This window comes from Mauremys mutica, chromosome 11 (genome assembly GCF_020497125.1).
Source record: "Mauremys mutica isolate MM-2020 ecotype Southern chromosome 11, ASM2049712v1, whole genome shotgun sequence".
NCBI lineage: Eukaryota > Metazoa > Chordata > Testudines > Geoemydidae > Mauremys > Mauremys mutica.
In genome coordinates, this window is record NC_059082.1 from 26,306,087 (window position 1) to 26,324,281 (window position 18,195).

Sequence of the window (18,195 nt, forward strand, 5' to 3'; positions counted from 1 at the left end):
CTCATTGCTCTAACGGACACGGCACCGCCCCCACCCCCGGCGCCGGCAGTGCGGATGCCCCGATCTATCGGCAAACCGGTGCTGCTCAAACCACCTGCCGGCACCGAGTCGGACCGGCACCGCTCCCGATCCAGATCTCACGAGCGTTTCTGGTCCCGACACAGATCTCATTCTCGGCGTCGATCGCAACGCCGCTCGCAGTCCCGGCACCGCTCTGCCACGCGGCGCCGGTCCGACTCATGGCACTGATCTTTCTCCCGCTCTCCGACACGTCACTCACGGCACCGATCCAGATCCCGGTGCCGATACGGACGCCGTGCCTCTCAAAGCTACTCGCGGCACCGAGAGTGGAGATCGCGGTCGACCTCCCGGCACCGTGCCGGTCGTAGGTCCCGGTCTCGCTCTCGAGGCTACTCTGTCTCCCGGCACCGGTCACCGGAGCGCAGAGGAACACGTTCCGTCGGCACCTCGGCGCCAGGCTTCTCCGCCCCTCCATGGCCATCTCGGCACGCGTCGGGCTCATCGCAGGCTGACAACTACTATGTGGTCAAGCAGGACCCTCAGGTGCCCTCGGGGATATTCCAGGAGGCCCAGTACACTGACCAAGACCCTCGTCAATGGGGTTTTTGGACTCCTTGGGCTTACCACCAGGCCCAAGGTGCTCCTCTGCCTCCCACCCGCGCAGTGTCTTCAGAAGCGTGCATCCCAGAGGCTACGATAAGCCGCCCTCAAATTCAGATGGACGTACCATCACCCCTCCAGCCTGCTCAGGAGCCTCTCGACCAGGAACCCCCACAGGGCCTAGAGGCGGGACATGACACGATCGTCCCGGGGGTATCTTCTTCCTCCTCCCTGGATGAAGCGGTAGCGGGGTCTTCGTCCTCAGGGCCCTCTCCGATTGAGTTGAGGGCACACCAAGATCTTCTCCGGCGGGTGGCGTTGCGCATGGACCTCCAAGCAGAGGAGGTGTCGGAGGTGGACGACCCAGTGGTTTCTATTTTGTCGGCAGACGCCCCAACCAGGGTGGCCCTGCCATTCATAAAGACTATCCAAGCCAATGCCGATAGCCTTTGGCAAGCACCGGCCTCTATTACTCCCACAGCCAAAGGGGTGGAACGCAAGTATATGGTTCCCTCCAAGGGATATAAGTATTTGTATGTCCACCCTCCACCCTCGTCGTTAGTGGTCCAATCCGTCAACGACAGAGAGCGACACGGTCAACAAGCCTTAGCGCCTAAATCTAAGGACGCAAGGAGAATGGACTTGCTAGGCCGCAAGGTCTACTCTGCGGGGGCCCTACAGCTACGAGTCGCTAACCAGCAGGCCTTATTGAGCCGCTATGGCCATGACACATGGGCCGAGGTGGAGAAGTATAAAGAACTGCTTCCCCAGGACACGCGCCAAGAATTTGCAGCCTTCGTAGAGGAAGGTAAAAAGGTGGTGCGGACATCGTTACAGGCCTCCTTGGATGCGGCCGATTCGGGAGCTTGGACTCTCGCTGCCGGCATTACCATGCGACGCATCTCTTGGCTGCAGAGTTCGAATCTCCCCCCTGAATTACAATATACTATCCAGGACCTTCCCTTTGACGGCAAGGGATTGTTCTCTGAGAAGACGGACTCCAGGCTCCAAAGCCTGAAAGATAATAGGATTATTATCCGCACTTTGGGGAAGCACACTCCTGTAACCCAGAGACGTCCGTTCCGTCCCCAGCTTAACCGGCCTTATTTTATGCCCTGGTACAGGCAGGACTCAGGTAGACGTCGCGGTCGAGGGGGACGCCGACGACAGCCTGGCCCACAACCGTTCCAAGGTCGGGCCACAACTAAGCCTCCGGCGGGGCCGAAGTCATCATTTTGAAGATGCGCCCGGGGACGACCTACCAGCTCTTATCCAGGATCCTTCCCCCCACTTTTCCAACCGCCTTTCCTACTTCCTCCCGGCGTGGTCCCGGCTGACCTCCGATGCCTGGGTCCTACGCACAGTGGAACGTGGATACCACCTCCAATTCGTTTCACCCCCTCCTTCCCACCCTCCTTCCTGGTCCCTCTTCAGGGACCCCTCTCATGAGCAACTCCTCTTCCAAGAAGTGCAGATGCTCCTCGCTATCGGAGCGGTAGAGGAGGTTCCACAGAGGGAAAGAGGCAAGGGGTTTTATTCCCGTTATTTCTTGATTCCCCAAGTCCAAAGGGGGCCTCCGGCCTATCCTAGACCTGCAAGACCTCAACAAATACATGCAGAAGTTGAAGTTCCGCATGGTCTCCTTGGGAACCATCATTCCTTCCCTGGATCCTGGAGACTGGTATGCCGCCCTCGATATGAAGGACGCTTATTTTCACATCACCATCTCTCCACCACACAGGCGTTTTCTACGATTTACACTCAATCACCTCCACTTCCACTTTGCGGTCCTCCCCTTCGGCCTATCCACGGCCTCAAGGGTATTTACCAAGTGCATGGTCGTCGTTGCCGCCCACCTCCGTCGGCGCGGCATCTCCGTGTTTCCCTACCTAGACAACTGGCTCATCAGGGGCAGTTCGCGAACCCAAGTACAGCAGCATGTAGCAGTGATCAGAGACTTGTTCACGCACCTGGGCCTGCTACTCAATCTGGAGAAGTCCATCTTAATGCCAACCCAGAGGCTGGACTTCATCGGAGCGACCCTGGACTCTTCTCTAGCCAGAGCCTACCTTCCTCAGCTCCGGTTCCAGGCCCTCACACAGGTCATTCAAGGGCTTCAGACATCTCGTATGACTTCGGCTCGTACTTGCCTCCGCCTCCTGGGTCACATGGCCGCTTGCACTTACGTCACCAAGCATGCCAGGCTCCGCCTTCGCCCCCTTCAGCTGTGGCTCAACTCTATATATCGTCCGCACAGAGACCCTCTGGACACCCTGCTCACCGTTCCAACGAGCGTCCTTCGCTCCCTGGACTGGTGGCTGACACCGTCTCAAGTATGCGCAGGGGTCCCATTCCATCCACCTCAGCCTTCACTTTCCCTGATGACGGACGCCTCGTCCCTCGGATGGGGAGCTCATCTCGGCCACCTTCGTACGCAGGGCCTCTGGTCGTGGCAGGAACTGAACCTGCACATCAACGTCAGGGAGCTACGCGCAGTCCGCCTCGCTTGCCAGACGTTCCAAACTCAACTCAATGGCCGTTGTGTCTCAGTCTTTACGGACAACACAGCGGCCATGTATTATATCAACAAGCAAGGGGGAACTCGCTCTTCCCCACTCTGCCACGAGACGACACAACTGTGGGAATTCTGCATAGCCCACTCAATAGACCTGGTGGCGTTCTTCCTCCCAGGCGTGAACAACTCCTTAGCAGATCACCTGAGCAGATCCTTTCTCTGCCACGAATGGTCACTGAGACCGGATGTCGCCCACACAATTTTCCAACAGTGGGGGTTTCTCCGCATAGACCTGTTCGCATCTTGAGCGAACCGCAAATGCCAGAACTTTTTGCTCCTTTCAAGGCCTGTCACCGGGTCCCTGTTGGACGCTTTTCTCATTCCCTGGACTCATCATCTGCTCTACGCATTTCCCCCGTTCCCTCTAGTCCACAGGGTCTTGCTGAAGCTCCGACAAGACAGAGCACATCTCATCTTGATTGCGCCAGCGTGGCCCAGGCAACACTGGTACACCACGCTGCTCCGTCTCTCCATTGCCAGCCCGATTCATCTGCCGCTTCACCCGGACCTTATCACCCAAGATCACGGCACTCTCCGTCACCCAGACCTGACAGCCCTCCACCTTACGGCATGGCTCCTGTGTGGCTAGATGAGTCGGAACTGCGCTGCTCTGCTCCTGTACAACATGTCTTGTTAAGCAGCAGGAAGCCTTCCACTCGCTCTACCTATCTAGCCAAATGGAAGCGCTTCACCTGCTGGGCTCAGGCACGCAACGCTGACCCTTCGAAGCTCCCTGTCCCAGTTGTCCTGGACTACCTCTGGTCCCTGAAGGAGCAAGGCCTAGCATTATCCTCGCTAAAGGTACACTTAGTGGCCATATCTGCTTTCCACCCAGGAGAGAGTGGCCATACGGTCTTCTCTCACCCTTTGACTGCTAGGTTCCGGAAGGGCCTTGAGCGTCTCTACCCTCAAGTACGTCGCCCGACTCCTACCTGAACCTGGTCCTCAGCAGGCTCATGTCTCCACCCTTTGAGCCGCTGGCCACCTGCTCGCTGCTGTACCTGTCCTATAAGACGGTCTTTTTGGTAGCTATCACATCGGCTAGGCGGGTCTCTGAGCTCCGAGCGCTCACGGTGGACCCGCCCTATACTGTCTTTCATAAGGACAAGGTACAGCTGCGTCCGCATCCTGCGTTTCTCCCGAAAGTGGTATCGGCTTTCCACAACAACCAAGACATCTTCCTGCTGGTTTTCTTTCCAAAACCGCATGCATCCTCACGCGAGCAGCATCTTCACTCCCTCGATGTTCGTCGGGCGCTGGCCTTCTATATAGATCGGACTAGACCGTTCCGTAAATCCCCTCAACTGTTCGTTGCAGTCACCAACCGGATGCGAGGTCTTCCCGTTTCATCGCAGCGGATCTCCTCGTGGCTGACGGCGTGCATACGCACCTGTTATGGCTTAGCTCACGTTCCCTTGGGCCATCTCACCGCCCACTCTACTAGAGCCCAGGCTTCATCCGCCGCCTTTCTGGCGCACGTGCCAATACAAGAAATATGCCGTGCGGCAACCTGATCATCGGTTCATACCTTCACATCTCACTAAGCACTGGTCCAGCAGTCTCGTGATGATGCAGCCTTTGGCTCCGCGGTCCTACATTCCGCCACATCTTTCTCCAACCCCACCGCCTAGGTAAGGCTTGGGAATCACCTAACTGGAATGGATATGAGCAATCACTCGAAGAAGAAAAAACGGTTACTTACCTTTGTAACTGTTGTTCTTCGAGATGTGTTGCTCATATCCATTCCACACCCACCCTCCTTCCCCACTGTCGGAGTAGCCGGCAAGAAGGAACTGAGGGTCGGGTGGGTCGGCTGAGGTATATATGCGGTGCCGTTATGGCGCCACTCCAGGGGGCGCTCAGCCGACCCACTGGGGTTGCTAGGGTAAAAATCTTCCGACGAACGTGCACGCGGCGCGCGCGCACACCTAACTGGAATGGATATGAGCAACACATCTCGAAGAACAACAGTTACAAAGGTAAGTAACCGTTTTTTCTCAGTTTAACCTATTAAACCTCAGCTGCACCCTAATAAGTATTTGCACTATGAAGAGGCTTCTGTCCCAGTATACTCCTCACCACCACTGTCCCACCCTGACTCTCCCAGGTGTGCAGCTCCCAACAGGCTTGCCTTCGTCCCCCTCCCTTGGGCAACACAATATAGCTGCTGGGAAGGGAGAGCTGCTGCAAGCACCAGGGAGCATCTCCTGGCCCCGTGTCTCCCCCTGTTTCTTTTTTTTGTAACCTTGTCCATCTGCCACCCAAGGCTCCCATCACACCCTTCTGCATCATAGCATCCTTCTTCCTTCCCCCTCCACTGCCTCCATTTCCCTATCCTTTGTTACCATCACCTGTCTACAGTTTCTACCAGCTCAACCTGCTCCTCTTCTCCCCGCCCCTCTTCCCACCAGCACCAATCCAGCTCACGTCCACACATTCCTCTACCTCTTCCCCTTCATCTTTGATGAGATTTGCTCCTTCCTCATCCTCTCCACCTCCCACACCCATCTGTGCCACTACTCTTCCCCTCTAGTCAATCATTCCTAACCTCACATCTATGCTACTTCTTCCCTCCTCTTCTTGTTTCTGGAACACCCACTCCATCTCTAAAAAGATCACAGCCATCTAGGACCTCTCCATATCTTGCTCCCTCCAGGCTCCTGCTCCTCACAGAGACCAGAATCCCTTCATCTGACACTGGCTCTGCAGCTGCCCTCTCTTTCAGAGTATGTCTGCACTGCAGCTGGGATTTCCAGCACCAGTAGACAGACTCACAGTAGCTCATTCTCCAGCAAGTGGCTAAAAATAGCAGTGTGAATGTTGCAGCATGGTCCGGAACTCAGGCTAGCCACCTGAATCCAAGCCCACCTGACCCCCTTGGTCCAAGCTCATGAACCTAGTTCAAGTTGTCACCCATGCCACTACATCCACACTGCTATTTTTAGTGCGCTAGCTTGAGCTGAGCTAACACAAGTCTCAACCAGCACTGGGAATCACACCTCACAGCTGCCGTGCAGACATAGCTATAGAGGTCTGTCCTTCTTTCTGACTTCCTGTCCTGGATCAGACATGGTGAGGGAGCTGAGTTTCTCCTCTTCTGCTCCTTTTGCTTCCAGCTTCTCACTACTTCCCACTCTCTGTTGTGAACAACCCTGCATCTGACTCTTCCCTCTCCTCTCTGTGTTGCCATCATCTACCATCCTCCCCGTCAGCTTTCTTCTCTGATTTTTGACTCCTGTTATATCTCTGGTGACTTCAGCTTCCACATTGATGACCCACCTGATCCCTCATCTGGAAGTTTCCTCAACCTCATCTCTTCATTGTACCATGCAGCCCTGGTTCAATTCTCTCACTTACTAAAAAGGTTGTTGACTTGCCTAGGTCTTCCACTAGCAGTGCGCTTGCTCTGATCTCTCGGTTGCTGATTTCCCACATGACTATCATCTGGTCTCAGCATCACCCATCAGCTCCCCCAGCGTGCCCTGTCTCTTGGCCTTTCTGTGATATCCAGTCCATCAGCTTTAATGAGTTCTCGTCTGCTTTCAGCCCTTTCCTCCTTGCCCTCTCATCCCTTTCTTTCGTCGATATGGTTGTTGATTCTCTCCATGTTTCACTCTCCTCCACCCTTGACTCTTTTGCTCCTCTCTCTTCCATCACAAGGTCTGTTCTGCCAACTCTTAGTCTGGCTTACTCTCAACATCCACTTCCTCAGGTCCTGCTCTTGCACTGTGGTGTGTCTCTGGCTGAAATCCAATGACCAGGCTGACTTCCTTCCTTAAAGATTCGTTCTCTGAGTCTGAGTGGCCAGATGTTGAGTGATCACCTGTGGGTGAACACTTTTCACAAAGCGATAACTCTACATCTGACCTCTCAGACCCCCTTCTCAAAGGAAACCTGCACTACACCTTCAGATGACAAGCCTGGGAGCTTAAATTCATAACTTTGCTAGACACTAAAAATCATGGACTGAATAGACACACTGGATTTCTGGCTTGTTACAAGAATCTAACAATCTGTTCCACCTTGTATTTAGCTGAGACACTGAGTACATTTCCCAGACCTGAAGAAGAGCTGTCTGTAAGCTCAAAAGCTTGTGTATCTCACCAACAGAAGTTGGTCCAATAAAAGATACTACCTAACCCACCTTGTCTTGTTGGGATGAAAATTCACTAGGAAAATGGAAATACTCATATTTAAAACAGTGAAATACAACTGGCATGGTTGATACCAGTACATGGTGAGAGTTGTTTCTTACCATGGGAAGTTACAGGAATTTGTACTAAGTAGTATCCCTCCAGCTTACATTTTAAATTTGACATTATGGACTGGGTCCTCACCTAGCGTAAATCAGTGCATATCCATTGACGTCATCACTGAGGTCACCGAAGTCCATAATGTTTAATTTAGATATTTGTATTTTTTCCCTCGCTGTGTACACAGATGGTATTAATGTAGTTAGTTATTAGATCAAGGTGTCCAATATAATGGTGTATTTGTAACAGGCTTAAATAGTTGCAATCCAAAATCTAGCCTTAGTCTGAAGATGAACACTGTATAAGACTCCCTTTGTATACTTTTGCTGACTGCCCACCTCGTTGAAATATTTCTGTTTATACTTTTGCTGTCTATCATAAAATGTCTTTTAAGAGAAACCCTCATGGTAGTGATATCATACCCTTTTATTTACTTAAGACTGCCCAGTAGCGATAGGATTAGCCTAGAGCTAGTTATAACATAATCTCTTCTTCTCTACCAATATTTGAACTGCAGCTCTACCATCTCCCCCACTGCTATAGTAAACCCTAGGCCCTATCTAATCTGTGACACAAATTCCAATTCTGTGGCAGGAAACCCACAATTCCATGACAATGTTACTTAGATTTATGATTTGGTGATTTTTTTCATAATACATTGCTGAGTCCTTCCTGGAAGTGCAGTGTGAAAGGCCTGAGTAAGGAGAAATTTATGCCTACTAAGGCTTGATGTTCAAGGTCCCTGTATAGACCTTATGCGCACCTCTCCCTCACTTTAATCCAATCCACGCGCAAGTCTTGACATCTAACTTCCGTAAATTTCAAAGTCCTGTGGCGATGGGCGAGCGACGAAGCAGCAGGTGTGGATACACTGGGAGCTGTAGCCGTGGACCTGCACACAGGCGGCTCAGGTCTAATGGTCGTCTTCTTGCTGATCGAAGCAACAGCTGGATTCGGCGTCTACCTGAGTGACTGAGCAGCCCTTTTTAGGACCGCACTGCTCACCTCCGTAGCAAGAGGAAGGGGCTAGAAAAGGTGCCCTAAACATTGTTTGCTTCACAGAACCCTGGCCAGCTTACCGCGGCTGGAGGGGATCCCATCTTATGCGGTCGAACAACAAAACTTCAAATAACAAACCGCAAGGTGACACCACTCATTATTGGTACATGGAACGTACGCACGCTTCAAGATAACCCCTCAGCAGATCGACCAGAAAGAAGAACAGCCCTGGTCGCTAGAGAGCTCGCAAGATTTAACATCGATATTGCAGCCTTGTGTGAAACTCGTCTAGCCAACGAAGGTCAGCTCACAGAAATAGGGGGTGGTTACACATTCTTCTGGTGTGGACGTAGCAGTGACGAACGTCGTGAATCTGGAGTTGGCTTTGCGGTTAAGAATCAACTTGTCCGCAAATTTGCCAGTCTTCCCAAGGGTGTGAACGACCGACTCATGACACTGCATCTTCCACTACCGAGAGGAAAGCAAGCTATACTAATCAGCGCTTACGCACCCACAATGACGAATCCGGATGAAGTAAAGGACAAGTTTTATGAAGATCTTGATGCCCTACTCTCATCCGTGAAGCGTACCGACAGGCTGATTCTACTTGGCGATTTTAACGCGAGAGTAGGATCTGATCACTCTGCCTGGGATGGCGTCATTGGAAAAAATGGAATCGGCAAATGTAACAGCAATGGCCTACTACTCCTGAAGACATGTGTGGCTCATGATCTGATCATTACCAATACTATCTTCCGCCTGCCCACTCGCAAAAAGACGTCCTGGATGCATCCACGCTCCAAGCACTGGCATCTCATTGATTATGTCATCGTGCGGAGGAAAGATAGACAGGATGTAAGGGTGACTAAGGCCATGCCGAGTGCTGACTGTTGGACTGATCATAGACTCATCATCTCTAAATTAAGCCTTTACATCAAGCCAAAGAGACGTCCGCAGGGAAACAGAGCTGTGGTGAAAAAGATTAACGTCAGTAAACTGAGGAACCCCAATACAGCAGCTTTACTAGCAGAAGATCTTGACAACCAACTCTTAGAGCTGCAATTAGAGGAAAATGCTGAGAAGGACTGGGAACGCTTCCGGAATATTGTGCACTCTTCTGCACTAAAGGTTCTTGGACCCTCACACAGGAAACAGCAGGACTGGTTTGATGAAAACGATGAAGAGATCAAGGCCTTACTTGCTGAAAAGCACCGCCTTTACCGTGCTCATCAGAACGACCCGTCGTCATCAGCTAAGAAAAATGCCTTTAACAACACTCGCAGGACCGTACAGAACAAGCTTCGCGAGATGCAGGACTCCTGGTTGAGTGCCAAGGCAGGTGAAATCCAGATGTTTGCTGATAGAAACGATGCCAAACGGTTCTACGAAGCCCTCAGATCCTTGTACGGACCTCGGCCCTCAGGGAGCTCTCCTTTACTGGATTTAGATGGTGTAACTCTCATTACTGAGAAGACTCTGATTCTACAGCGTTGGGCTGAGCATTTTCAATCTGTACTGAACCGCCCATCTTCCATTAATAACGAGGCGATTGATAGAATGCCCCAGGCGGATATCAACCACAGTCTGGACGTTCCACCATCAGAGTCTGAAATCCTACAGGCCATCAGCCAGCTGTCCAGTGGCAAGGCCTCAGGATCTGATGCGATCCCAGCAGAAGTTTATAAGGATGGTGGTGCAGTGCTTGTTGACAAACTCACTCAACTGTTTCAGTCCTTCTGGAATCAAGGGTCTATTCCTCAGGAATTGAAAGATGCATCCATCGTACACCTCTACAAGAGGAAAGGAAATCGAAAAGTCTGCGACAATCATAGAGGAATATCATTGCTTTCCAGCGCAGGCAAGATCCTTGCACGAGTGTTGCTGAATCGCCTGATTGACCACCTGGAACAGGGTCTATTACCCGAGACACAGTGCGGCTTTCGTAAAGAGCGTGGCACTGTGGACATGATCTTCGCAGTCCGACAGCTCCAAGAGAAGTGTCAAGAGCAGAATCGTGAACTGTACACCATCTTTGTGGATCTCACTAAGGCTTTTGACACTGTCAGTCGTGAAGGTCTGTGGCGTATCATGTCGAAGTTTGGGTGCCCTGATAGATTCATCCTGATGGTACGTCAGTTCCACGACGGCATGACGGCTCGTGTTCTGGACGACGGAGAAGCTTCAGAGGCCTTTCCCGTCACAAATGGCGTCAAGCAAGGGTGTGTGTTGGCACCGACCCTGTTCAGCATGATGTTTTCAGCCATGCTGTCAGACGCCTTTCAGAACAGTTCCTTGGGAGTCAGCCTGAGATACAGGACTGATGGGAAACTGTTCAACCTGCGAAGACTCCAGGCTGTCACCAAGATAAAGGAGACTGTGCTACGAGACCTCCTTTTTGCTGATGATTGTGCCCTGAATGCTGGATCAGAGCAGGAAATGCAAGCCAGCATGGACAAATTCGCAGCAGCATGCGATAACTTTGGCCTTCTTATCAACATAAAGAAAACCGAAGTGATGCACCAGCCAGCTCCGAAAGCCCAACACCAAGAGCCCATCATCACAGTGAAGGGGCAAAAGCTGCAAGCAGTGGACCAATTTACATACCTTGGCAGCACCCTCTCCCGTGCAGTGACAATTGACATCGAGGTCAACTGCAGAATCGCCAAGGCAAGCTCTGCATTTGGCGGACTGCTGACCAACGTGTGGGACCGCCGTGGAATAAGCCTTGCTACAAAGCTTAAAGTCTACCGAGCAGTAGTGCTAACTACCTTGATGTATGCCAGTGAGACCTGGACTGTATACAGGAGGCACGCTAGGCAATTGAACCACTTCCACACGACTTGCCTCCGCAGACTTCTGAGGATTCGGTGGCAGGATAAGGTGCCTGACACAGAAGTCCTTTCCAGAGCAGGCCTGCCATCAGTTTACACTCTGCTTATGAAAGCCCAGACACGCTGGGCAGGCCATGTTGTGAGGATGCCAGACCACCGCATCCCCAAACAGCTCTTCTATGGTGAGCTGTCTCAAGGAAAGCGATCGCACGGGGGACAAAAGAAGCGATACAAAGATACGCTGAAAGCCTCTCTTAAGTCCCTGGATATCGACATCACCTCCTGGGAAACCCTGGCACAAGACCGATCGACATGGCGTACGCTGATCCACCAAGGCTGCCAGACATCTGAAGCTAGAAGGATAACACTAGCACAAGAGAAGCGAGCACTCCGTAAAGCCAGAGCTGCAAATGTTGTAACAGTGGTGCCCACGCATGTCTGCCCGACATGTGGCAGAACATTCCGTGCCCGTATTGGCCTTACCAGCCATTTGCGGACGCACTGTGGACAGCTCACAACCTGATAGATGTTAAGGTCTTCTTCGAAAACGATGGACGAACATCATAGACAGCGCCCAGCGTAAAGCTCTGTCCTTCCAGGACTGGCAGTGATGGGAGGGTCTGAGCCAGACTGTAGAAGGCTGGCAACAGCTAGGGGCTGAGCTGATGGGCTGTGGCAGCCATGTAGAGCTCCAATACCTCCTCGATTGTGAAGTGGGTGAGCACAGATTGAGGGGCAGATGATATTTTGTTTATAAGGGTTTTTTTGCTAAAAAAAAGTCTGTATGTGATTGTTATCCCTGTCCCTGCAGTTGTCACTTGGTTTGGATTGTAAGCTCCTTGTCATAGGGACTGTGGATATAATTTTCAAAAGTGCTGAAGTGACTTAGGAGCCTAAATCCTGTTGACTTTGAATGGGACTTAGAAAAGTGTACAGTTCTCACTTTATTTTTTATTACAAATATTAGCACTAAAAATGATAAAAGAAGTAGCATTTTTCAATTCACCTTATACAAGTACTGTAGTGAAATCTCTATCATGAAAGTACAACTTACAAATGTAGGGTTTTTTTGGTCACATAACTGCACTCAAAAAGAAAACAATGTAAAACTTTATAGCCTACAAGTCCACTCAGTCCTACTTCTTGTTCAGCCAGTCGCTAAGAAAAACAAGTTTGTTTACATTTACGAGTGTCGCAAGATATTTGTGCCATATGCGCTAAAGATTCATATGACTTTTCATGCTTCGGCCATCGTTCCAGAGGACATGATTCCATGCTGATGACACTCAATAAAAAAAATAATAATGGGTTAATTAAATTTGTGACTGAACTCCTTGGGAGAGAATTGTATGTCTCCTGGTCTGTTTTACCCGCATTCTGCCATATATTTCATGTTATAGCAGTCTCGGATGACTCAGCACATATTGTTCATTTTTAAGAACTCACTGCAAATTTGACAAAATTAAAAGAAGATGTGAAATTTCTAAAGATAGCTACAGCACTTGACCCAAGATTTAAGAATCTGAAGTGCTTTCCAAAATCTGAGAGGGAAGAGGTGTGAAGCATGCTTCAGAAGTCTTTAAAAGAGCGACACTCTGATGTAGAAACTGCAGAACTCAAACCACCAAAAATGAAAATCAACCTTCTGCTGGTGGCATCTGACTCAGATGATGAAAATGAACATGCATCAGTCCGCACTGCTTTGGATTGTTATCAAGCAGAACCTGTCATCAGTGTGGACGCATGTCCTCTGGAATGGTGGTTGAAGTCTCAAGGGTTATATGAATCTTAAGCGCATCTGGCATGTAAATACCTTGCGACGCGGACTACAACAGTGCCATGCAAATGCCTGTTCTCACTTTCAGATAACATTGTAAACACAAAGCAGGCAACATTATCTTCTGCAAATGTAAATGAACTTGTTTGTCTGAACAATTGGTTGAACAAGAAGTAGGGCTGATTGGACTTGTAGGCTCTAAAGTTTGACATTTTCTTTTTGAATGCAGGTTTTTTGGTACATAATTCTACATTTGTAAGTTGCACTTTTACAGTAAAGAGATTGTACTACAGTACCTGTAATAGATTAATTGAAAAATCCTATCTTTTGTTTTTTACAGTGCAAATATTTGTAATACAAATAAATATAAAGTGAATACTGTACATTTTGTATTGTGTTGTACTTGAAATCAATATATTTGAAAATGTAGAAAACATAAAAATATTTAAATAAATGGCATTCTATTATTGTTTAACAGCATGATTAATTGCACGTTTAATTTTTTTAATTGCTTGACAGCCTTAATTGTAATTCATTTTTCATAACTAAGGCCCTACCAAGTTCACGGTCCATTTGGTCAATTTCATGGTCAGAAGATTTTTTAAATCATAAATGTCATTATTTAAATCTGAAATTTCATGGTGGTGTAATTGTAGGGGTCCTGACCCAAAAGAGGGTAGTGGGAGCATTGCAAGGTTATTGTAGGGGTGTCGTGGTATTGCCACCCTTACTTCTGCGCTGCTCCTGGTGGCAGTGCTGTCTTCAAAGCTGGACGGCTGGAAAGTGGCATCTTCTGGCCAGGAGTCCAGCTCTGAAGGCAGCGCCACTGCCAGCAGTAGCATAGGAATAAGGATGGCCTGGTATGGTATTGCTACCCTTACTTCTGCGGTGCTGCCTTCAGAGCTGGGCGCCTGGACAGCAGCCACCGCTTTCTAGCCACCCAGCTCTGAAGGCAGCGCAGAAGTAAGGATGACAATACCACAATCCCCCTATAATAACCTTGCAGCACCTCCCCTATGACCTCCTTTTGGGTCAGGACCCCCAGTTTGAGAAACGCTGGTTTCCCCTGTGAAATCTGTGTAGCATAGGGTAATAGTATACAAAAGACCAGATTTCATGGTCCGTGACGCCTTTTTCACGGCCATGAATTTGATAAGGCCCTATTCATAACTCGCATGAGCCAAAGGAGCCGACTGATCTCCAAGGGGAAGAAGAGCATAAATGAGCTTTCGAAGAAAGCTGTTAGCCAGCAAGACAGTAATTATTCATATTTGCATTTGAATTTAGGAAAGACCTTTGGACTGTGCATAAGATGACAGACATGTTCAAGTCTCTGTTAGATTATGAATGCTCTGTTGCCTCCTGGTTACTATGAAAGTCCCACAGTTTCCTAAGGGTCTCAGGAGAGCTTCTGGGTGCAATTGTGTTTTCTGGAGTTACAGAGCCATCAGATCCATTCCTAATTATGTGTGAAATGCCTCTGTCTTCAGCTGGTTTTTTCCCCGATGTAAGGAAAAAGATAAATATACGGATTCCCCAAATCCTCATTATGTGAAATAATATTTTCTTTACTGACTTATGTTGTCTCATATTAGTTATAAGTTCTCAGCCCCTAGTTTCATATTATTCATCTTAGCTGTTTCAAAATGGCACTGTACTGATTATAATACTACTTAAATGATAGCTGATGATAAATATTATCCTTGCACAGACATAGGGCATCATCATATGTCATGTCTGCAGACCATTTTTTTGCTAGAACAGCAGATTTTTGTGGCTGTAGGCCAGGAATTTTAATGAAAGAAAACATCAAAGATGCAGAAGAAATGAGAATATTAGTCAAGGAAGATACACAGTGATGCTCTCTGATAACCTCTGGTAATTGACATTAGAACTATGTGGGAGCAACTTAAATAAACATCTGGACACTGAGTTTAGACATTTCCAGTGACAAAACCCAGACAGATCTTCTGGACTTGCAATAATAAATATTTCAGCACAGTCTACATGAATCACCTTAAAATCCTGTTTTCAATTATTCTAGTTTTATAAATACATCATAGTTAATCATTCAAGTATATAATTTCTTTTGAAGATTACAGAATTTGATTTTTGTTTCATTCACATTAAATGCAGTTTTTTATTCATATCAAATTTACTTCTGTTTGTACAAAAACAATAGTGTAAGCTTGCCAAATGCTATTAAAGCAGAATGCAACTGAACTTTTCCTTGGGTGGAAGGGCTTTTTCTGAAAACCCTGGCCGTGCACTATAATTCATTCCAGCCATGCAGCCCACTAAAATAGTGGTGAAAGAAGATTACAGTTTAAAAAAAAAAGAAAAAAGCAAACTGTTTCCCAATATCTTTTTAAAAGGGTCTTTTCAGTTTTTGCTTAGTTTTAACACGATTACTTTTACAAGAATATGGTCTGTGCTCGCATGGCTAGCCCAAGCTAGCAGAGCTAGAACGAATCTGTCTACCCAGGCTGGAATCATGCCTCTCAGCTGCATTGTAGAGATGCATAAAGTGGCCCTCTGACATCAAAGGTGTGCTGAAAAGAGGGAAAAGTCTGGTGTCTTGAGTGTGCCAATCATGGAGGTGAATTAGTGAAATGCAGGTTTGCAGATGCATGTACTATGTAGAGAATTTGTTCCATGTTATCACAACTCTCCAAAATCTGCAAAATACATTTTCTGTTTTGATATCCTAAAAAATAACCAGTATCCTGGTTATTCTGACCTGAATCTTTGTTTAAAATTTCCATGTTAATTTAAAAAATGCATTTTGTGCTTTGTAGACCTTTTCTATATGCTATAAAAATGATGGCTAGGGAAGTATAGAGAAAGCTACAAATCAACCTTAAGTATGTTAATCTAAAAGCTTCACTCTTGCAATTTCACTTCTTGCTAATTGATCTATAGCTTGTAAGTAGGGGAAATGAATTATAACCCTTAGAATACTTGATTTCTTACTGCTAAAGCTGTGCACCAGAAGCTGTCAGCATTGTAGCTGATGCACTGTAATTTATTTCACTCTTGTCGAAGCACTGATGAGGGAAAGGAAGTATTGAGAGTGGTGTATTTGGGGAGTGAGGAGGAATAAATAAGAACAAGAGGATGAAATTAAGAAAAGAAAAATATAGATTGAATATCAAGCATTACTTCCTAACTCTGAGGTATATTAGCTGTTGAATAGTCTCCTAAGGGAAAGTCCCATCTTTTCATAGAATCATAGAAATGTAAGAATGGAAGAGACCTTGAGAGGTCAATCTAGCCCCCTGTGCAGAGGCAGGATATTTAAAACTAAATTAGACAAAGTACTAATAAATGCACTGTAGAGAACAATTCTGCATTGATAGAGGGTAGGACTGGAGGAGCTAACTGATGTTTCCTACTGCTGATGTCTATAATTCTATATATGTCTCATTCCATAATTGTAAAATACTCCTCTCTTATGAGGCACCCATACTCTTCACATCTACATGTGGGGGGAAACTTAGGGCCTGATCATGCTGTCTTGAAATTAATGGAAGTTGTGCTTAAATGAGGACTGCCACCTTAGGCCCTTAATGTGAAATGCATTGACTGTCAAAGTTACCCTGGCCATTTTTGCCGTCCAATCTCACCACAGGGACTGGATTCTCTGGGTAATTCTTACTTATTAATAGCATTCTTCCCAAGTGTTAATTACTCATTCCTGAAGAAAAGGAAGATAATTCACTGAAAAGTGCTGATGGATAACAGTAGTAAAAGGCCCACTTCAAACTGTTTGTAGCACAAATAATTTACATGCCTGCATTTCTTTTAATGCTTTCTTTGTATATAGGTGAAAACTGTTCCTATTGGTTGCCTTGACCACTCTTTTGACCTGCAAACTCCCATGTAGTATAGTGTACGTCGGTTTAATGATGCTGTATAGTTTCAGCCTGATGAATATTGAGATACTTGATACAAGCATATTTACATTTTTAAATAATTCCTAAATGATGTGTTTCTATTTTTCATTTCAAAAGTGATATTTAAAGTTTTGCAGGGGTGTAATTTTAATTAACTATTTTAAAAATATGCAGCAGTCTGTTCCATATATGCCTTTTAAGTTAAGATGCAGAAAAATATCCTAACCTTGTTAATATTGAAGTAAATCAGAGATTTAATCAAGAGAAGGTTCTACAGTTTTTCAGTGTTTAAATGCAACTTAAAATGTTTGTCTTATAAAATCATAGTAGTAAACCGATATTGTACTTAAGATACCACAGTTCTTATATAAAATAAAGAAAGTGGGCCAGATCCTCAGCTGAATCTTCAGTTGAGCTGTTTCCCCTTTCACCAGCTAAGGATTTGACCCATAAAGTCTATTGCTGTTCTCATAAAGGGAATCAGCAAAGTAAGTTACAAGGTTTGCCCACTAGTGTTCTTTTATGAAGTAACACAAAAATGTTTTTCCGTCTGCGTCTTTCTCATTAGAAATATCAGACCCCCTTTTGCTGGAGGAGTCTGGTATCTGTGAGGGGATCCAAATGGAGATGTCACATCGACTGTAACCTGAACTCCAGCTCTTCCAGCTCCCAAATGCAATTCCTAGTTCTAGGCACATGGAGGATCAGTTGAACTCCTTCAGTTGTGGGAGGAGGGGGGAACAGCAGCTCAGGTTCTAACCTTGTATGACCACAGCATTCCACAGATGCCAGAGTCCTCCTGCAAGGGGAAGGAGGTTAAGGTCTGATATGTCTGATTATATCAAACGTAACAAGTAGAAAAGTATCTTTTCTTTTTAATTATAAAGCTGTTGATAAATCAAGGTGCAGGAAAGGGCAACTCCAAAAGGTTCTGGTGTTGTGCAATTTAGTACTGCCAGAGACCAGTCTATGTCTGAGTAAGGCGATCTTTAGGGCATCTCGTCTAGCTGGCATTCTCTTATCAGATGTTAGGGGCATGAATCAGTAATGGGACAGCTCACATGCTTAAAGTTAAGTATTTGCTTAAGTTCCTTGCTGAATCAAGGTCTAAGTAAGTAGCTTTATTGCTGAAGTTCAGGAGCACTGAGTCAATTTGCTCTTCATCATGGAACTTGATATGAAATTCATGCGTTGTTACCTAGAAGCTATGGTGATTAAATCTTTATAGTAATAATGTGTGTCC

At 47.2% G+C, this 18,195-nt stretch overlaps 1 protein-coding gene across 1 annotated transcript in view; it reads left to right on the forward strand.

Moving 5' to 3' along the window:
* Window positions 1–3,146: 3,146 nt before the first annotated feature.
* LOC123344433 overlaps window positions 3,147–18,195 on the forward strand; it is a 61,338-nt gene continuing 46,289 nt past the window's right edge. The window contains exon 1 of the mRNA XM_044980650.1: window positions 3,147–4,827. Coding sequence (XP_044836585.1) covers window positions 3,365–4,132 — 768 coding nt within the window. The 5' untranslated portion in view covers window positions 3,147–3,364 and the 3' untranslated portion in view covers window positions 4,133–4,827. The remainder of the gene's footprint in view (window positions 4,828–18,195) is intronic.